Source organism: Molothrus aeneus, chromosome 6 (assembly GCF_037042795.1).
Source record: "Molothrus aeneus isolate 106 chromosome 6, BPBGC_Maene_1.0, whole genome shotgun sequence".
Taxonomy (NCBI): domain Eukaryota; kingdom Metazoa; phylum Chordata; class Aves; order Passeriformes; family Icteridae; genus Molothrus; species Molothrus aeneus.
In genome coordinates this window covers 31,906,495-31,928,884 of record NC_089651.1, presented here as the reverse complement: position 1 = coordinate 31,928,884, position 22,390 = coordinate 31,906,495, and the positions used below count along the sequence as shown (strand labels likewise).

Here is a 22,390-nt window from a genome sequence, read left to right as displayed (position 1 = left end):
ATGAATCTTAAATATAACACAAAAGATGATTGATAATCAAAGTGGCAGGAAGCAGATTTGAAGAACATTAAATACCGGCAAAGAACAGGAAAGAAATTCAAAGAAAGCGAATATGCAAAGAGTTGGAACATCAAAATCCAAATAAAAACAGAAGTAGCCTGGTGTTTTCAAGGAAAACATTCCTCCTTTGGAAGCCTACACAGAAAATTTTATACAGTTTGTTTGATATAAGGAGAAAAGAACAGGGAAGTGTAGATTTTTCAGTTCCAATTCTGTGGAAGATGCACAGATGGATAGGAGTTAGAGATTCAGCTACTGAAGTGGAAAAAATAAAGACAATAATTAGCTGTTGCTTTTCCTACCACACAGATACATAGGAAAACTGCCTTTATAAACTCCCCATTAAAATTTGAGTCAGAATTGTAACAGTGCAGAAGTCAATGTTACAACTTGCTAAAAAGCAAGACTTGCTTGTCACCAGGTGAGAGAGTTAAGGAAGTCTGTTAACTCTTCATGTCACATGGCATCTAGTTCTCATGAGAGTCTGGCAGAAGATTTACCCCTTATTTGGTGGAATTTGTGCACCATACACTGTGTAGTGTGACAAGAGATCTCCCAGAAAGGGAGTCCATCCTTAGTCTACAGCAGGAATGGTGTTAATTGATACAAGCTAATATACACCTGTTTCTAGTTTCTATGTAGACAGAACACTGCAGTTAACTCACAAAACCTAAAAGGATGCTGTACAACAGCTTTAAAAGAAAAAGGAGCAAAGAAAGGAAAGATTATCTACATATTTTGATCTTTTCTCACCATGGAATTGTTCTTTAACTCCTACTGGGCAGAGGCTTGAAGCAAGAGCAGATGTTGGGCTGCTGTCTGCAACTGAAGTTTTGGGTCTTCTTTTGCACTCTATCACAACCAGGTCTTTGCATTGCTTGTGACAGTTCATCCCACAGTCTGTAAACAAAATAATGTTTACATGATTCAGTGGCTCTGGTGTAGCATCTAAGCACTACTGCCCTCCTGGGAAGCAAGAAGCCTTCTTTGGTGTTCTCTACATGCATTACCTGTAACAACATACATCTGTAAAACAACATCCCTTTGCTATACATGCCTAAAACTCTTTTTCATTATGAAAGTACAAAATGGCACCATTCAGTCACATAAGGGCTCTGACTGTAGGAGCTGCAGAGAAAGCTGATACCTGTATGAGGAAGAAAACTGCAAAACAGATGTTAGGAATGTGCTGCACAATATTCACAGAGTGGTGATGTTTGTGTCCAAGGGTCTGTTCCCAAACCCTCTGAATTCAGTCATGCCTTGCAAAGCATTAGGGCTGTCAGTCACAAGTCCCTTCATCTCTGCATTTCTTTTATCTGTCATACTATTCTTGAATCAGTCCTGTCCTCCCTGGGAGGTTAGATTAAATGGGTCTGTAGAGATATAGCCATGGATCTCAGGATGATCACAGGTTTTTGTCATTCCCTATCAATTATGGATTAAAATTAACAAAGTATAAAGTACTTTACCTTTGCATCTGTATCCTTGTTTAATGACTCCCCATAGCTGAAATTCAAACAAACAAAAAGCCTACATATTAATATATTTCTCTGCATGTTTGATACGCCCAGATAAAAAACACACTAAAAGCTCCACTCTTTTCTAAGATCTGAGCACTTGCAGAATATCTTCTTTTTCTGCACTTCTAATCATAATGTCAAAATAGAACTATTTACCCCTTTACCATAAGGTAAACAGTATTTTATGTGTCTCAATGACAAACAAAATATCTTGAGCTAATCTACTGAATACATCAGCAGATGTGGCAGTTCCTCAAGAAGCTGTGGAGCTGGTGTAGATGGAGAATTCTTCTGTCTCAGCACCCTTGTCTGATCTCAGCTGACTAGAAGATTGGTAGGACAGTCAGTTGTATGAAACCTTCCATGTTACAGGCAGAGGCATGTCATGTCTGTATCAGGACATGAATTCTAGCAGCCCCAAGGAGTGGAAGGCTCTGCATTTGGAAATCTTGCCTGAGACTGTTTTTGGTGACATAACCAAACCCCACAAAATATGAACCATGTTTAAACATACTGGCACTGCCAAGAGGGGAGAAAAGGGTACCTTAAACATCTACAGAGGCAGAAGTCTGGTGTTCACTGATGTTTTATAAAGATCCATTTCTGTATATGACACAAGGCAATTATGAGATAAAAAGGCATAATTCCAAAGAAAATTAACATAATTTACTAAAAAGTAAGCTTACAAATCCAGCACAGTTGTCGCAGAAAGTGGGCCTTAAGTAAGTAGTCTCTTGGAAGTTGTGAGCAAAGCCAAGTCCTAATTTGGAATAGATTGAGCTAGCCCTCATAAAGTAAGCTGTTATTTCATCCCTGCTAATCAGACCTTCCCTGGAAACAAACAAGAAAAGTTGTTTGTGAGACATAGATTTGTCAAATGCATAAAGAGAATTAAACATCTTTTTCCTTCACATTTTATAATAGCAATAGTTTAATGCACAAAAAGCTAAAGTGATCTCAGTAATCTTGCCAACTGCTTCCAAAGTATACAGAAGCTTATCTACACATTTAAACTGCAGACTGACAGGATAAATGGAATATCTGCACATGTGATGCAACCTCAAAACTACTTCATAGTAAACCTCTGAATAATCACTACTGTATTTTCCCATGCTCTAATATGTTAAGAAAAATGATCCTGATGTTATCAAAATATACATTTGCCAATTCTCTATTTTTAAGGGCAGCTTTATCATAGGAAAATTCTTTAGCAGTATTTAGTGGATATAATTTGAAAAATGTTTCTTTTTCTATTGTCTGTTTTCCCTTCTAAATGAGCTTGGATACCACTGCTGTAAGGCCAATGAAGATGTCATTCACAACATGTTTAGAAGATGCTTTTGTCATTTATGTTTTCACTTCTGTCTGTGCTTGAAGAAGATGCTTTCAACACCCTAATGATAAAGTACAACTTAAACACAAAACCCCCTAAATCTCTCCCAAAACAGATGCTACAAAGTTGATAAGCAGGCACTCACCAGTCCTTAGCCATTACACAAAACGAAAATGGGAAACTGGCAGCAATCTTTTCAAATTCTTCCTGGGAAATGTATCCATCCTGATCATGGTCATAATTCTTGAAGACAGACTGTGCAAGGTAAGAGCATAATAGTTTATAATGAGGATGGTCTCAATTACCACTTTAGAAAGCCTCCATATTATTCATGGATCTCATCTCCCATCTTCTCCCAGTGTATATTAAACAGTGCAACAGCCTAGTTGCATTTTTTTGCTTGAGACTAAAAAAGCATTATGATTTTTTGGTTTGCAGCAAAATATCGGACTACAAGCTCCACGACACAATGACAGCTGTTTTTTACTTCTGCTTTAAGACCATTCTGACCAGGCCCACATATACAATTTGTACTAATGCTCTCAATTAGTGGTCTCCATGGTGGTTTCTGTAGCCAAATGAGTGTAGCAGCCTAGCTTATTTCATTGGGACAGTGTTATGAGAAAATCAGTTATAGGACAGAATTGTCAGGCAGATAACTGTTTCCATTTGTGGAATGTATTACTGTTTGTCACTGCTGCAAGGCAAGGTGCACACCCAGAATAAATTTAGAAATATATTCCAAAACAGTGTGTATCAAAGGATGCCTCACAATATTAGAAGTGCTTAGAAAGGGAAGCAATAAAGCAGGTAAGCAAAGACAAACTCTTTACATCTCTACCTCTATCAGTTTTGGACTCAAGAACCTTGGTTGTTTCCCATAAAGCAGGGGATCCAAAAGGAAAAGAAAAAGTAATTGCTGCCTGTAACAAAGCCACTGAGAGGCCTCTGCATCAGTAACATGATGTTGGAGGCCCTGGTAGAAATGGACTCCCTGGCTCCCTGAAAGAGTGCCTCTGCAAGTACACAAACCAGCATTCACACCTCCTGCTGGCCCTTTACCCCCTGAAGGAATTTCCATCCCTGCCTCATGTCTGCTGCTGCTATTTACAGGTAGGCAAAAGTATCTGTTTGTGAGGACAGAAGGCCCATCCCCATATTTTCTCATACCTTGAGATTAAGGTTATAAAGGTTTATAATGGTATGAAGTACACTGGCCAACCTTACTTACATCTACCATCCTCTGAACGTGTTTGCTGATGGTTTTTGGATCAGGTTTTGGGGCCACTCCTGAAGCCCAGTCTGCAACTACTGGTGGTTTGGAAGGTGTCATAGGCTTAAAAAAATTGAAAGGAACTTCATTATTACCACATGGAAAGATTTTCAGTATTACACTTTTTCCATTTGTGTCAGTGGACTATGTGACACAAGACTGCAGAAATGACCTGTTGGACCCAACATCATTCTTTTGATAATTACACGGTGCTTAAGCTCTTCCTTGAACTGTTCAAAAGAGCAGTCATTCCTTAAATTGTCACAGTTCACTGACAGCCCTGTAAAATCACCATCTTTTCCGTATTAATAAAACAGGAACAAAACTACCACATAACGCTAATGGGTTTCATCATTTGAATCGTATAAGATTCTCCATTTGAATAAAACAGTATCAACTGCCAAGATTAAGACTGATGTCATGTCTCTACACAGCAACTTCATTTGTCTTTGTGTTCATATTATAAAACCTTATATGGTGTCAACTCTGTCATATATTCCATCTTAAACTTCATCATCAACCAAACAATTTGTGCTTTAATAGATTTCACTCAGTCTACAAAGCTAAAATGTTTTCAATTTAGCATATAGTAAAATAAAATACTAAATTGAATGCAAGAGATAAAATTTGCTTTTAAAAAATCCTGGTTTTAAATTACAATCACTCATAAAAGCCCTCCTTTTGTTAAGAATCTGTAAAGGCCCTTACAGCAGCTCGGTGACTTCGTGGCTCTCGTGCATATGAAAGTTCATAAATTTCATCTTCTGTGTAGTAAAGATCAAGGGACAGCTGAAAACAAACACATTAGTTTAATCCCAGAACAGTCACTACTACTTTATAAACTTGCTGCTGGAGTGCACTCATATTTTTTGGTGATTTTTTAAATGTAGATCACATTTAGAAAAAAATGAACTTGAGCTGCACAGGTGTTCACAGTGATTTGAAATGTGTCCAATTCTACATTACAGACTGTCATTGCCATTATCTGGAAATCTCTAACATGGAGTATTGGGAGTTCAGAAGCTCCTGCATTGAAATGAAGTATTTCTTCTCATTTATATCCTGTAATATATACCTGCATGAAATTATGACCAAAGTTCTACATAATTGTAGTAGCTGTATAAATGTTTTATAAAACATTTTTAGAATAAAAAAATACTTAGAATAATTTCAAACAAAACATTTAAAACAAATAGCAGGAAAAAGTAAGAAGTTCACCACTTCACATAGCTGTATTTCAGGCTCTGGGCATGTGTGCTTAATCTCACACAAGGGTGCTCCCAGACAGAACAAATAACCTCAGGCACATAAGCATTTTTATCTATTAGCTTTTTCCTGAAACAGGGCTTGTAACCAGAAAGTGGAAGTGGACTATCTGGTTTTTCCAAGGTAAGATACTTGTTAAGGCCAAACAAAACTGAGAAACAAGAAAGGAAGATTTACTCTTTTAATAGAAGGTAGTATTTTAGCTTACTAGGAGAATCCAAAACTATAGTTTTAACAATGACCTAGGCAGTACAAATTTTTCAGTAGCATGACACTGACTAGATATGACTGGGAGTGAAATACATTAGCTATATGTGACTACTGTTTATGTCAGACAGTTTCTTAAGCACCAGAAGAAACTTGGCTAGAAATGCCAAGTATCTGGAGGGACTGAACTTTTGTGTGATTTTGTTTTCAACACAAGGAATCTTCCTTACTGACAGTACAGAGAGTAATACAGTGAAGCAGAAATAAACATTTCCTTCCCTTATAGAAATAATTTGAAGCATACTACTGAACTGGCACCTCTATCCTTACTGCCTTCATCACCAATTTCTTCTCTTCTATTCCTGAGCATTTCCCCTCTGGGGAAAAAATATTACAATCTTATGTATTCAATTAATTTATTCAATTAATTAAGTAATGGGATTCTCTATTTAGTTATTTGATAGGTATATGACAATTTTAATTGCATGTATTTATCTCATCTAACACACTTACTGTGAGCAAGTGAACAAGGTCCATATTAGCCTCCAGGGGAAGTGGCATTTCCTGGAGTTGTATCAGCTCATCTATGTGGTTATACAGAGAATATAGTTTGTACACATTAATCTTTTTGTCCTCCAAGTAGTCTGGCATGCCCTCATAAAGGGATATCAAGTCTTTCAGGTGGACCCCAAGGATTGGGATCTTAAAGTTACTGCACTCGTTATAGGCACGTCGGTAACTATCATAATTTCTGTAAGACGAAAGCAATTCTGTCATTTCATTAAACACCTAAAAATAAAAAGAAAACCAAAGAATCAGTGCTTGTTACTGTTTCTGTTTTTGTCATACAGCCAAGAACTTCCTATGTTATTGTTAAGAAATTTACTCTTGAAAAAAGTTTTAAAACTTTGAATGAAATCTAGGTATTCTAGATTTCCTATTCCCATAAATTAGGTACTAATATGTAATTATAGATGGTTAATATATAGCCTAATCTATAATGCTGGCCTCTTCTTACAGTCCCCATTTAGTCAAATGAAAAGAGATGATTTTCTCGAATCAGGGGGATCTGAATGCAGTCAATGTGTAAGCACAGCACAAGCTCTCTGACATTCGTAAGAGCAGCCATCTTGACATTCAAATCTGGAATGCACTCTCTGACTTTCAGGACACCAGCTGGAATTGCTGGAGAGGTCCTGGCAGTGAAACCCTGTGCTGTGCCATGATCCCATCATGGTGTGATCAGAATGGTTCAAGGTGTTACACCTGTCTTTTTAAGAAAAATTTTTCCATGGAAATGAATTAAAAAAAGAATCTTGGGGTTTTTATAAGGCCAAATTAATCTTCAGTCTAGCAGTATAAATATTTCCCTTGTTTAAAATTATACAGGTACAAAATTGACTCATTAACATAATAAAATCAGTGGACTAATGTCTTCTCTGGGAAATTCCTGTCAAAGTTCTCCATTTGTAACCTTTGCAAACTGTTTGACGTGGTTAAACCCCAAAGAGTGAGGTTTACAAGTCACTAATTACCAGACTTTTATTACCTGTTTTCTATTAGCACCTGTATACAATTTCTTGAAACAAAAAGTTATTCAAATGATGTGCACACATGCAGACCTTAAAAAGACAAAATTTGAAAAATATGTTTCTAAAATAAGCTTTCTAACTGATTTTATAGATTCTGTAAACATTGATTTTTTACATTCTGTAAACTGATTTTATAGATTCTGATGGCTGTAAACATTTCCACTGGGAGGTTACACTTCAGGTCCAGGTAGGCACTGTTTATTTAGGTTGATCATACTGTGATCAAAACAGGCTCATTAGATACATTCATGAACTCTCTCAGGCCCCAAAAGAAGAAAGTATCTTATTCTCTTAAGAAGTCTCTTAAGAAGCCACATGAATGCTTAAGAAGCATTGTTAAAAAATATGCCTTCCCTTTTTAATAGCTTTCAATGGTATTTCACAAGAATTTAACTGGAAATTAAAACAGATTCCTAACAGTCCACCATACTATGTGTGCATTAGGGCTAAATTTGTTCAAGTCTAAATTAAATAAAACCTGTCAAATGGAAAGATCAGATGAACAAAATCAGTCCTTTCACTCAAAGTGAGAGCTCTGTGCTAGCATTTTACAGATTAAGGACGATCAATGTTACTACAGAAGACAATAGTTTGGTTCAAGTGTTCTATGATCCAATTCTTTGTTTTCATATTTGAATATTATTTTGTACTACTGCATGTAAATGAAAGTGCAGCTCATGACATCCGAGGCTAAAGGAGAAACTTTAGAAAATCTACACAAGTCTTGAAGAAAGGCGGGGTTGCAGGAAGTGTAGGAGTAACTGGTGATGTAGAGATGAAATAATCAATAGAAACCCTTCAAAACCAAAGCAATTTTTGTTCTGTCTTTCCATCTTATCCAACAAAGGTTAATTTTAGTGTGTGCAGTGACAAAAAAAGTTAAAGGTTCTCTTATTTGTAAAACTTAGAAGCAATACCTACCTTAATTACATCATGAGGAACACATGAGCTTGTTTCCTTGAGCCTGGAAATGGAACTGTGACAGAGACCTCCTATCACTGCCATTAATGTGTTAAAATTCTGCAGCTGGTGGAGCTTCTGTGTTCACATAAAAAAAAAAAAAGATCAGTATAAATTAAAGGTTCAGGTTGTTCAATGTGCACATCCAAATTTTAATTTCCTCTGTTGTCTTCCTCCGAAGTCTTACAAGTTTGTGCCATTTGACTTCATGTATTTTGGTGATGAGCTGTGATTTTACTAGGTGTAACATGAACTTACTCTGCAGTTATTAAATCAAATATTAAATTTTCAGATATGGTAATTCTTCAAAGTACCTCCTCAGTACTTCCCCCTTTTCCCACAATCTACCACAAGTAGGAAACACTGCCCATTATCTTTGTTATAACTGCAGTTGAATTAGTATACAAAGAATACAAATAGGACCCTAGCTCTCTTTTTATCCAGAAAGGTGTTTCTGGTGGAATGCTTCTAATTACAGCCAAAGCCATCAGAGTCCCTCATGCTTTGGAAAGATTCACAGCCACAACTGGGAATCTCACATGCTGATTCAAAAGGAAGTCCAGTTTTACAGTGAAAATAATTTCTTCAGAATAAACATGAGAAAGTCCTGGTGCCATGACACTAATATCTGAACACTTCGTAAGACAGCACACACACAGAGAAATGCACATGTGGTGTGTATGAACCAGCAGAGCAGTGCCAACATTCCCAGCTCACCCTACAGCAGTAGTATGGGAAGAGCAGAAAAAAAGGGCTGCATCAGAGAAAGACGAAATAAACAGCAAACATGCTAGATTTTAACTGACCTGTGCAACATGGATAAACTTGATGAACACTTCAGCCCGAAGCTGTGGTGTTGGTCTGCTGAGAACCATTAGCTGCACCCACTGAGAGATACCATTGCAAAGAGAAATTGATCTTTCCATTGTTGGGTTCTCTTTCACACAACTATTCACAATGTAGTTCTGATAATCTGAGAACTTAAACAAACAAAAGAAGCGTAAATGAAAATTAATGTAGTTTCATATGCCTCATGATCTGTGTGTGGACAGAGGTCTGCTTTGCAAATGAAATATACACCACATCTTTTACACCTGAACTATCCATAAAACTGAAATCTTGCCTTCGTAAAAGCTTTATTAACTTCAAAGCAGGGGCTTCCACTAATTGAATTAACTGAAAGCTTCTTTTTGCCCTATCTCAGAAGTCTTGGCTCTTATAAATCCCAGGATGAATAGAACTCGGGCTTTCCTCCCAGCCTCAGTGGCTTCACAGATTCATTGACTTCTACTGGGAAGGTTAAACAGAACTTAAATTGTAATCTAATAAATCAGTAATAGTTTAAGGGAGTTCAGTGTTCAGTTCATGTATTCTGTAGCTGGGGCACACTTCTGAACTAAGCAGAAGTATTTCGTATTACACTAATACAAAAAGCAAGTTCAATGGGATTAATAGGAAACTAAGATAAGACTATTAAGAGTGAGGGATGCAGACTCCTTAATACTTTTGATACAACTTGTGAGATTCTCTTATTTAATCAAGACAATCTAAAATTGTTCAGTAGATACCTGTAACACACTTTTTTTTTAAGCCATTCTTAAATTAAGTTTAAGGAGAAGAAATAATTTGCTTTTGTTAAACAGAATTTTTATTAATTCTGTTGATTTATCCATTAACAAAAATACACAAGAATTTGAATAATCAGAAAACATGACATGGGATTTTTATATCCATTCTTTAATATGACCACTAATATCTTACCAAAAACACTCATAGCTATAGGAGATATAAATTCCTTTCCACAGGAATATGTGGAATAGCACTGATCTTTAAGCACAGGTCAGGCTGTTGTTTGTTTCTTACACTCCCTCTCTCATCTTCTTGCAACTTTATTAATTTTTTCCACCCATTTAATAAGAACTACTAGCACTTTCAAAGCGGATGACAGCAGACACCTCTAGATTTGTCCTTATTAAATTAAAAATGGAAGAAATATTAGTAATAAGTAGAGCTATCTCTGAGATTACATAGTACTTACATTACAATTATTCTTTGAATTTTTAACTCCAGCCAGGTTTAGCTGGATCTGGAAATTTAAGCAACTACTCTATACAGATAGATAATTTTTCAATATCTGACTACATAATTATGAACTTCATAGCAGTTTCAGTACAAGTATGAATCAGTTTATATTTTTTTCTCATCAGTAATCTCCTTCAGAAAAGTTTGGTTTTTTTTCTTTAAATCCTGAAGAAATTAATCTCTAAAATGCTACTTGAAAGTTTTGAATTAATTGTGGTACACAAATAATTTGAAGTCAACTATAACAAGCTTGTTAGTGGCAGATACACTAAAGTAGTTTAGGTATTTAAATATTGCAAGAGTCTCTTATTGTGATGACTAACTTAAGAGCCTCAACAAGAATCCAGATTCTTACAAAAGACTGTGGCCTCCCTGTACTTTATGACTAGAGATTAAAATACTTTCCAAGCACCAGCATGCCTCCAGTCCTTACTCTGTCAGCACCACTCCTTGCGTTTTAATTTGCTGTAAGATGGATGGTATCTCATGGAAGATTTTGCTGTATGCTGTGTATGTGATCAAATATTCCCTTCTGACTTTTAAATGCCCAGGCCTTTAAATAGTTATTCCAGGGATTAATAACACAGCTGGTCATTTTCAATCTTTCTCCTGGTATATGATGCCACATTAGAACAACAAAAGGATTCTGCAGCTTAGCACATCATGAACATACTCTGCAAAGATTTAATTAATATAACTAATTATTAATTACATATAATTTTCTGACCCAAAGTCTTGTTATGCTCAATTTATACAAAAACATATTCAGGTACCCTGTATATAAAATGTATACATGCATGTAACTGTTGGAACTCCATGACACATCTGACACTCTGACTAAAATCATACTTGTTGTACTCATTAATTACCTTACATCTGCACAGAAGTTTTGAAAATGGTAAGTTATATAAGCTTTGCATATTATTACTGCCTACAGGCAGCAATCTGTGCATGACTTCAGTTCTACAGCTTTTTGAGTTTAACGCAAAACACAGAGTCACGTACTGTCAGCTCAAAACAAAGTACATGAAAACATGACTGTGAAATCTTCCACCATCTACTGAGAGCCCCTTTTCTTGCATAGGTTCAGCTTCATATTGTAGTGGTACCAAAAAAAACCACTGAAACCAACTAAATAACAAGAAACAGCAAAAAAAACCCCCCAAAAAACAACCCACTAAAAAATAACTTTGCTTTCAGTCTTATTTTCACACAGACTTTGCAACCCTCCTAGATTTTGGTCCCTAGCATTCACTTTTCCATGTGTAAACTGTATCAGGTTTGAAAAGAGGCAATGTTGTGCCATACAGTGATGCAAGTGAAGCCAAGGTGCATAGGGAAGTTTGCATCTTATCAGCTACACACATTACTGAGAAAAAAATATCTTGGATAAATCCTTAAAAATTGTTTCTGTATATGAAAGCATAATAAAATATGTTTAACCTCCTTATATTAAAAATGGCATTTTCTGAAGTGCTTTCTTATCTCTGGTCTTTATTTTGTTATGCACAATCAAAAAAGGCAAGCAGAGTCCAGCACAGTCCATTAATCACTGCACAGGACTGCTGCACTGATCACTACAGCCACAGAAGGTTAGCATTCTAGGAGAATATTCCAAGTTTTCCTGTTCTTGTGTCCAATGGCATCCCTTGTTCTAACAAAACGAGCTTCTTTGGAAGGTTTTCTCCTCTTCCTTCCAACTGATCTTGTCCCAGCTCTCCCACAGTTGAGATTCATTCTCTCACTCTCATATGGCTGTAGCAGAAGGGTATTTACTCAGAATGTAAGTTACACTGGCCACCTTCAGTACTAGTAAAGTAAGAGTCTGCAAACAGACTCAGCATATCCAACATCTTGTATGGCAGAGTTAATCCTGTACTGTTACCTCTCTGCCATATTTCCTATGTCTTTCCCATATTTGCTTAATATAAATAAATAATTACATAAATAAGTAAAAATAACTTACTGATATTCTTCTGAAAGACTTAAACTCAAGATAGGTAAGGTGGTCTGACAGCTCCTCTGGCTCAAGGTGATCAAAAAGAAGTGAGACTTTCCGTTTCTTACTGGTGTTGGCCTTTACACGCTGTGTCAGCTTTCTAGACCAATCCCTAGAATTTCTTTTAAAACACAATTACTCCAAGTTATTTACTGAAGAGCAAAATTTTCCTCTTTCCCTAAGTCAGAGGTAACATTGTTTTCATGCCTTACTGCAGTAAAAACTGAATTATTTTAATTTCAAAACAGCAAACTCCTTTCATGCATTAGAGATTATATGACAAAATATTATTGTTAGTCTTTATTGTATTGATGTAGCACTTGAAGTACAATAGAACTGTCTTACTAAGCAGCATGAGAGTCTATATAATTTCTGCAATCAGTTCTACATTTTTAGAATAGCTGTCTGTAACTTTGTTTTCATTGAACACATTCAGAACTCCTCCATTTAATAATCCTTAGATTTCCTTCAGCAACCTCTATGAACTGTCTCCCTTTGCTATTGACCCATAGAGTAATAAAATGTATTTCAATTTGAAATGCTAAATATCCTCTTTCATAACCAGATCTAAAATGTATGCTAAATTCTGCTCTGCTTTACCCTGTGCATCTTCAAAGTACAAACTGACACTTGTTTTGCCAGTTGTACTGTTCCACCAAACTATCTCACTCTCATGTAACAGGGAAATGTCTTCCCACGAAAGAACTATGTGATGTACAGCTCTACGATTTATTCTTGTCACAACAAGTATCTTGTAACCAAAATCATCTAAACAGTGTCAAAAGTCTGACAATGTAATAAACTATATCCTTACTTACCTTTGTTGTTAAAATACAAACACACTTTTTTACCTCATGTGTTACCCAATCAAATTTTATTCTCCCTTTTTCAGTGATTTCAAGTGATCTCACAAAACCATTAGGCATCTATAAGTTTTCTAAGTTCCCTGGACAGGGTAAAACCTGGCTGTCATAGAGAATCAGCCCAAAGTCTACACTGCAGCTAAATTCAACCTAAGCCATTCTTGAAAGGCATTCTGTTCTACTACATAACGTATATTTCATCTGTAATGAAGTATAAACTCTTGTAAGGACAGCTAACATATGACTTATGAGAGGCATTATAATCAAATAAAGGAAATTCAGAGCAGAAGTTTGTTTTCTGAGTATATTGAGACTTTGACACTCACATTTGAGATGTGTCAATTAGACGACAATGTAACTCCTCACCATTAGCTCGAACCACTTCTTGAAATTCCTCCATAGCTGTGGATAGTTTAGAGTCCATTTTGAACGTAATCCAAAATTCTGTAATCCAATACCTATTAAAATTAAAACACACACACAGCAAAAAAAAAAAAAAAAGGTTTTGATTTAGTTAGGCTGAAATTTAGTATGAGCCTGTATGGGTTGAAATGTTCCTTTGGTCAATTCAGGTCAGCTGTTCCAGCTGTGTCCTCTCCCAGCCTCAAGCTCACCCCCAGCCCACTTCTGGCAGGGAGGGATGTGAAACAGAAGGCACTGATGCTGTGCAATCACTCTTCAGCAAGACGTAAAATAATGCTGAGTTTTACTCACAGATTCAACACACAGCATCATAGAGGCTGCTATGAAGAAAATTAATTCCATCCCAGACAGACACAGTACCCAGCACTATACATGTAAAGACCTGTGCTTGTGGGAAAAATGGAAATGCACATTCTTAGGGATGCACGTATGTATGAATTTGCCTGGGAGCAAAAATGTTACCAGATCTTGCACAGTACTAAAGCATGCTGACATAACCAATAATAATCTGCTCTGAGATAATAAAATCATCACAATTTAAACAAATTCTTCTCCCCTGTTACTAATAATTTCTGTAAAAAAGACATATCCTCAATCTATTAGAGCTCAATATTCTCCCTCTCTTCTGTTTTCTCTAAACTGAAATATCGAATTTTATTATACTTAATAGGCAAAAATTAGAGTGTACCAGGACCACTGCAAGCAGAAGTACTAAGGAGAATTACCTACCAAATGCAAAAGAGCTTTGCTTAGTATAAAAATATCTGCAATATCCCACTTAATTTTTAATAGACCTATATAATAGACACACTTCTATAATTTCCTGAGCTCTGTCAATTTTCACAGATGTTTAAGATACAGATTCATATAGACTCAGTTCAAAACTGTGACCTGAGAACTCTTGCACCAATTTAAGCAGATCTGCTAAATGCCAGTTGGACCTTTCTGTGTAGAGCTGCTAAAGTGAACCTTGAAAAGCTGAAGCAGAATACCTGTTTCTCTTTTTTATGTGAATTTCAGACATGCAAAAACATATTTATATTTGTCACGTGGATGACTGCAAGCTAACAACAAATAGCTACCAACCAGGAATGTACTTACCTCACAAAATAGCATATCTTCACACACAGCATGGAAGAGTTATTTTCTAAAGCATTAAGATAGGTAGAAAACTGTTAAGGAAAACCACATCCATTCACATATGATGTAAAATATAACATGCTTGATACTTCCCAATCTTATTGCTGTAAGCAATAAGAATCATCCTGCTGATGGCAAATATTATACCAGATTAGGGTTTTACATAAGTATATACAACATATATGCAAAGTATATCCCCAGGTTGTTACCAAAGTTTATTGCAACTATGACTACTATGAGTAATATTGGTGCTGTTGCCAGAGTACTGAGTAGTGTCAACCAGCGAAGGGATTCTGTTTTCTACATGTTTCTTTGCAACATGCCTCAAAATTTCTCATAAAACTTGTGCAATGACAGATGTCATTAAAATTTGAAATATTCATACCAAATTTATCAATCAATGCATTTATGAAGCAATCCTTTTCAGCTAATTCACTGGAGATTAAAAAAAAGGGCATTTTTCTTTTAATCATAACCAGTTGTTGACAATGGCAGAGCAAAATGTAACATGCCTCTCCATAGTAACCTCATCTTTCTAGCTACACAACAGTTTTCATTTTATTTGCTCTGGCCACTGAAAGAAACAACCATATTTTTAGTCTATTAGCTCTGTAAAACATGTTTTGATATTGTAGGCAATGTCTGTGGAAGTCATGGAAAATCCATTTTGAAAAATGTATTATGCATGTCTTAATTCTTCTGATGGAGGTGACACACATATTTTCAGGCCTGGAAAACACAATTTAATGAAAATACCTTGTGGATACAGTCAAAATCTGATTGCAATTAACTGCAGCCTAAATCTACCACAGCTGAGGGGACATGCCACCTCCCCTTTCGTCATGCTTACACTATGCTGACTACAGAACTCTGAGTAAGTTCCCAAATATTTTTAAGGGCTACTCTCTGAATGACTAGAATTAGATGACTTACAAAGAACTTGTAACCACCTGAAATCACTCCCATGATTTAGGGGATGGGAAACAGTGCAACTGGAACACTTGCAAGGTTTTGTGAAATACAAGAGCTCAGAATACCTGATCCATTCAAAACTGTCTTTAACTTTCAATGTCTTTACAGGGAGCTACACACAGAGTTAAAAACCAAGCTTGCAAAACATGCAAGTCTAATAAAAGTTTGAATTGTTTTTCTGGTTGTAGAAAATGTTACATCTCAGAAAGAAGATGCAAGCACTGCCTTTGTTGCATTTTCCAAGAGCCCAGGAGCCTAAGTGAAACACAACACTACACCACAGCTGTAGCTTAGCACACTTATCCAACACCTGCCATTAGAGAAGCAGCAAGACAGTCCTGCTACAGTCAGACAGTCAGTGTTCCAGTAATGCTCTGTTGTAAGGATGCTGCTTGTAAATGCCTGGAAGATACAGAGTTTGAGGAAAGAAAAGATTATTAAATTGAATTGTACCAAAATTGGATGGAGATTCTTAGCATGACAGGTCTTCATCCTGTATTGTGCTCATCTAATTAGGAGTAAACATTTTGTAAAGCTAAGAAGACAGTAACATATTCCACAACTAAAAATTCCAAAGAAAGGCTAGTATTGTGAATATGATCTAGTAGTTACATTGTGAAAAACCTAATGATCCAGAAACACACACATTTGAGTCCAAGCAGTCAACTCAAAATGGGAACAAATAGAAAGGAAAAGCTTATGATTTATTTCAGCAATTTTGAGTGCGTGTGAGAGAAATAATTTTCATTGAAAATTTTCACACCTTGATGATACAGTTTTGTTCTTTACTCTTTGACTTGATAGTGAACAGAGAGAGACACAAATCTAAAACTTAGACCCAGGTTCACAGTAGCTAATTGAAGTGCCTACATTCATCTAATACCTGCTAGATATTCCCTCCCCAGCCAAGAGAGGGTGATTTATCCTACTTAAAACCTGACTTGGAGTTTCCCCTTTTCCTCTGTGTATAACAAGCTAAACCTGACAAACAAAAAACGCCAACCCTAAACCAAACAAAAGCACACCGTACAACCAAAAACTGTGAAGAACAAGTATACAGAATAATTAGTAGAATACTAATACACCCATAGATTAAATATCCTCTACTTACCCATCTCAAACTTGTCTGGCTATTAAGCTACCTTAAAAGCAGGTGAAGATTACAAAGGATATAGATCAACAAGTTTCTGAAGCATGTCTGCAGAGGAGATGAAAAACTGATGCATGGCCAGAATTATTTTTAGCAGCTGGTTGTTTTGACATGCATTTCCTTCTAAATCTAAAAAACAAAAAGGATTATTCATATTGAAATCTTGCTATACCTTCATAAACAATTTTCAACAGGCTTTTTCAGAATCCTAATTCTAATCAGGTCTGTTCATGTACACTATTTCAAAGATAGCAGTAACTTACTAATTTAGGGGGTGCATACTTTTTCTGGTGAGAGCCATATAACAACTACTGTATTTCACTGCTGTGTTTGGAAGACCCTTAAAAATAAGAAAAAAAAAAGGCAAACAAAAAAGCATATGTGTCTCAAAAGTAATCAGAATCAGAATACCCAGATAATTATACATGATGATCTAAGCCCAGCAATGCACATAAATGCTTAGCTTTAGGCATATGAATATAAACTTGGAAACAAATCATTGAACTGCAGAGCAAAATAGTTCAGTTACTGATCCATCTCAGCCAGCCATTGGTATGACTACAGTTATCAAACAGAACAGCAATATTCTCAGTTGTTTGTGAGCCTTTTTGTACAGATGACACACAACACCAGAGTGCACACACAGCCTAGGATCACAGATGTGCATAGATGCACATGGAATGAGATACAACATATGCTAGAAACCCTGTTAGAGGTTAACCTGTGCACACTCCCTGTCCTGGACTTAAATGTACTGCACATCAACTTGAACTATGCAGTACAGAGATTTCAGCAGAAGGACTTCAGACTACATCTGTCTTCTGGGTTGTTCTTGTCCGTCAAAAAGATGAAGGACAAGAAATGTAGCAGAACACTTTAAAAAGTTTCCATTTCTGCAACAAACAGTAGTGAAAGTGTTTGTAAATATTAACTGACAATGCTCTCCCACAGCCAGGCATAAGAGAACCTAAGTAGCTTGAATGGAAATTTGACACCCTTTCAAATACAAAAGAAAATTTATCTTCCCGAATAATTTAAAATAGATTAACCTCTACGGAAATAAATGTAGTTCTCTCTTTAAAAAGCAGTAGCAGGAACAATATAGAGAAGCAAAGCACAATACAGCAAAATGGAAGAGGGATGTGAAACACCAGATTTCCAGCATATGAAATGACATCTACTGCTAGGGAAGGCAGGGAGAAGGCACTTTAACTTGCACATCGCCAAAATGGAACTTGAAACACAGCCCATTTGCAAAACAAGATAATCCACATTAGTTACTGGGTAAGAATTTCCATGCCCTTCTACAGGAAAATACCAAATGTATCTACCTTCAGTGGTATGAGCAAGGGAAAAGTCTGCCCGTCCTACAGCCCCATGAATGAGAGCAGCATAGACCCCAAGTAACAGGAAGTTCTTGATCTGCCTTTTGACTTATGCTATGAGTTCTGTTTTACAGCATGAACCAAAGTTTGTCTGTTCCTTGTTTGTGTTCACACAAAATTTCATTCTTACTGAAAGAATCCTTCTGAGATATAAACTGCCTAGGTATTACAGCATGAGCTCTGAGGGCAAACCAGCAAGTTATTCAGCTAGAGAAGTGGGAAATTTGAAGAGGGAGGCTGGAACATTAAGAATAAATACTTAATCAGGCCTTTAGTATTTGGCATTTTGTACCCTTTGAGTGTCTTCACAAAGAGTAAAATTATTTTAGGCATTGCACACAGAGGCCTGTATCAGTTTTCTCCCTTTGGCAAAATTTGGTGTTCCGCCAGAGGCTCCATGATCTAAAATCATTAATCAGGAAAACAGTTCAGTATATGCTTAACTTGGAAGCCAAATGGATATGTGCACACATACTCTTAAGAATATACAGCTTCCTGTAAGTGCTCAATAGAGATCATTTCCAGACAACAAAGACAAAAAATAACACTCTCTCTCCCTTAGCACTTTCATTGTGTGCAAAATCCTCTGCTGTGACATAACAGAGGTATCACTTGGCCACAGGTTCCCATTTGAATTTTTATTTTCTAGAAGGTCTCTCTTCCATTTAGCTTTTTCATGTCACAAAGGTACAGAGAAAAACAGTATGTTCTGCCTACTATGAGTACTTAAGCCAACACATTTATGGTGTTTTCCTGCATAATTAAAGTGTATTTATGCTTCACCACATCCAGACCTAATTATCTTGCAACAGAGATACACTTCATTACAATGGCATGCAATTATTTTGCACACATTAAAGCAATACGAAGTTTGGGGCTATCTGTTCTCTCATCCAACTAAAAGGCTCGCCTTCACAAAAAACACCCATTGTATTTGTAGTGGCTTGAAAAACAAAATAAACACTCTGAAAAAATAAATTTAAATGTTCCCAGTACAGTTGAGCACTGAACAGCAAGCCTGCATGGAACTGTACCAGCACACAATTTACAATGGTAAAGCATCTTGCACAAATGGTGGAGCCAGCAAGAGGGCTGGCCTGACTGTGCTGCAATTGTGCCTCTGAGTGCCTCTGCAGCACTCTCCTGAACCCCCAGCAGTTTGTTTTAAAACTCCTTTTCATTTCCGTTTTTATACCTGCTTCTAACCACACAGCCTACTGAGCAAAACCACAGAGTGAATACTAACTCAAGTGCGATGGGTGTGTTTCAGTTAGTCAATTTACGTTAAAGAAAGCTGCAAATTACTGCAAAAGCCTTAGCTTTGTCTCACTGCAACAAAATACAAATAACCAACTAGTTATTTGTTGCATGTTTTTCTCCTGTAAATTCCCTTATTGTATTAAGATTTTTAATAAATATACTCTGAAACAAAAAAATAAAGCAGAAGTTGAATATACTTTCCCAGCACTTAACTCCATAAGTGAAAGCACAATGACAGTTAATGATAAGTATTTTATGATCCATGTAGTAGCACAAAGCTACAATTACAAAAGTTCCATTTCTTATGTGAGACTCAGAACACACAAGGGTAAGAACCTTCTAATTTAGGCCCATCAGGCACTCTATTGCACGATCCAATGAGTGACTCCTCCGTGATTTAGAAATAGCTTAAGTATCTCTAGGTCCTTGAATGCTTTAGAGAAACAAATTGCTCAAAAGTCGGTAAGCAAGGCTCTAAGAGCAAACTACCTGCTTTTCACCAGGTCCTGATGGCCACGAGCCTGTGGTAAATATACTTAACAGAAAGAATCTGTTCAGCAGAGATCGCTGTACTGAGACCTTCCCTCTGATGCATGAAGGCAATGATAAGGCAGTAGTAAGAATGCCAAGGATGTCTTAACCAAACTGAGTTTTGTAGGAAAGAAAAGCTAGCTTTTCTAGGTCTAAGAGGCCCTTATTTCATAAGCACCATCTTTATTTCATAAGCAGGTTCCAACTGTATCACCTAGAGTACAATTTGAAATGAATCAGAAGTGAATCACAGAGCACTGACATCACATGATCAGTGACTAAGCTACTAAGAACACGAATAACTTCTTGTAAACTCCCTTAAGTCTTTCAGTGGTTATCAAAATGCAGAAAACAATGCAGTGCAAGAAAGTATCAAGCAATTGCCAGAAGATAAGTGCAAAGCTGAAAGTCGTGGGTTGCTATTCTGATGTGCCACATAGAATTCTTCAAGACTTCTGCATTTTTTTTCTAGTAGTTTAAAGAACACAGCATGAGGATGGTGCTATAAATGTCTGCAAAGATTATTAAGTCAACATGCCATCTGAAAACTGAGGGAACTTATGTTCTTAAGGTCTCAAGGTTTCAAAGACCTTGAGAAATCACACAGACATGTAAGAAATATGCAGATACATGTGGGAGTACATGGTAGGGTTTAGTGACTGAAATGAAACAGCCATAAGTCAATGCATCTGCCCCACATGTGAGGTGCAGTACTGGAAGATAACTTTAAAATGGCTAGAAGCAACCAAAACTAAATAAAATATTTCATGAGTATTTTACACATACTCCCTGGAAATTTCCTATACAAACAGGAAACAGTCTGTTCCCCTTCAGCTTAAAACTTATGCAATCCATAGTAGCCTTCTTACTCCATGCTTACTACTTCTGTGTTGGAATTTGATACCCTGTAACAGAGCTAGTCATTTAACTACCTTCATTAAATTGAATACATTTGGCCAGAATCAGATTCATAAGAAGCCACCATTCTCCAAATCAGTTATGACATCATTATTGAGGGTCAGCAAGCAGATTTAACTTAAACTAATTTTTTAATGACAGCTGAATGTTCAGTTGATGGCAGATATCGCGGCTAGGAGCCAATATAGTGTATTCTGCTGCTCCAATACAGAAACAGCTTTCTCAAAATCTTGCTTCAGAACCAGTTTAATTTGTTCTTAAAATTCTACAGTAATGAGGACCTCACAGCTTTTGTAGGTGACTAATTCCAATGCTTGAGTTTCTCTATCATTTAAGAGTTCTCCTTTCTGTCTAATCAAATATTTCAGGCAACTTGGGCTGCTTAAGCCTAGACTCCAGCAGACAGAAAAAAAAATTCTTTTCCTCATCAATATATTTTCTCTGTTTAAGGGTTGCATCCCTTATCTATATTCTGAGCTAAGAAACATCAAATTTGTCCTTTTTGTATTCCTCAGAGGCAAGGTTTTCTAGCTCTCTGGTCAACTTTGATGCTGTTTTCTGAACCCTTTGTAGCTCACACCTTTAAGAGGAAAACCTGAATATAGTACTACAGAGGAGATCTTAGCACCAGAGTTAGAATATTATTCTTAATACCCTTTGCATAATAGCTTTCTATACACCTACATTTTAATGTAAGCAAATGTATAATGTATATACAGAAAATATGAAAGTACACACATCCTTCCATGTACACAGAGTTTCTGCAGTGATACAATATCATTATTGTAATTAATACCATTTTCAGTTTTAAAGTCCCTCTTCACAATGAGATCCTTTTCTGCAGAAATGCTGTATTTGAAGGACTTTACCATACCATTTTTACAGCTGATTACTCTAAGTAGAACTTTGTACTCATCCTTAGTGATTTTTTTTTTTGTTTCAAATCATTAAGTACTTAAAATCTTTCAGAAATAATGTAACTTAATAAGAATGTTCTTGCTAAAGCGACAAGTAATAAGGTAATAGAATGCTTTTTATAGTTTTAGCTGCAGGAAGCTGGTAGAATATTGAGCTCTCCAGCTTCCATTTAATTCTGTACAGGATGATGGAATTCCCCCTCATGCCACAAGAGTTACATGATGTTTAGCAGATAACACCAAAAAGCTCAGGGAATTGCACCAAAGTTTTGGATTTGTTTGTTTGTGTCTTTTTAAATTGGCTTATTGCCCACACATGCCTGCAACTATTGAGTTTTACATATATTTATTTACACAAGTAATCGATCTTAGGAAGAAACACTCCAAAACTAAACTTAGAAGAAATCAGTATTTTCCTGAGAGGAAAAACTCCACTACTTTGTGATCAATCCTGCACCAACAGCTCTATAAACAAGACAAGTTAACAAAAATGTTAGAAGCAACCCCATAAAGTTGGTGCTTCTTCAAGTCTATTC

The 22,390-nt window shown here is 36.4% G+C and overlaps 1 protein-coding gene across 2 annotated transcripts in view; it reads right to left on the bottom strand.

Moving 5' to 3' along the window:
* The window catches only part of RASGRP1 (RAS guanyl releasing protein 1), a 37,849-nt gene that overhangs the window by 5,035 nt on the left and 10,424 nt on the right, over positions 1–22,390 (bottom strand). For both annotated transcript variants that reach the window (XM_066552460.1, XM_066552459.1), the window contains exons 3-15: positions 16,867–16,972; positions 14,683–14,745; positions 13,485–13,616; positions 12,263–12,416; positions 9,021–9,194; positions 8,176–8,292; positions 6,176–6,451; positions 4,898–4,978; positions 4,148–4,252; positions 3,062–3,171; positions 2,270–2,414; positions 1,533–1,569; positions 814–960 (exon numbers count right to left, since the gene is read on the bottom strand). In XM_066552460.1, coding sequence (XP_066408557.1) covers positions 814–960; positions 1,533–1,569; positions 2,270–2,414; positions 3,062–3,171; positions 4,148–4,252; positions 4,898–4,978; positions 6,176–6,451; positions 8,176–8,292; positions 9,021–9,194; positions 12,263–12,416; positions 13,485–13,616; positions 14,683–14,745; positions 16,867–16,972 — 1,647 coding nt within the window. The remainder of the gene's footprint in view (positions 1–813; positions 961–1,532; positions 1,570–2,269; positions 2,415–3,061; positions 3,172–4,147; positions 4,253–4,897; positions 4,979–6,175; positions 6,452–8,175; positions 8,293–9,020; positions 9,195–12,262; positions 12,417–13,484; positions 13,617–14,682; positions 14,746–16,866; positions 16,973–22,390) is intronic.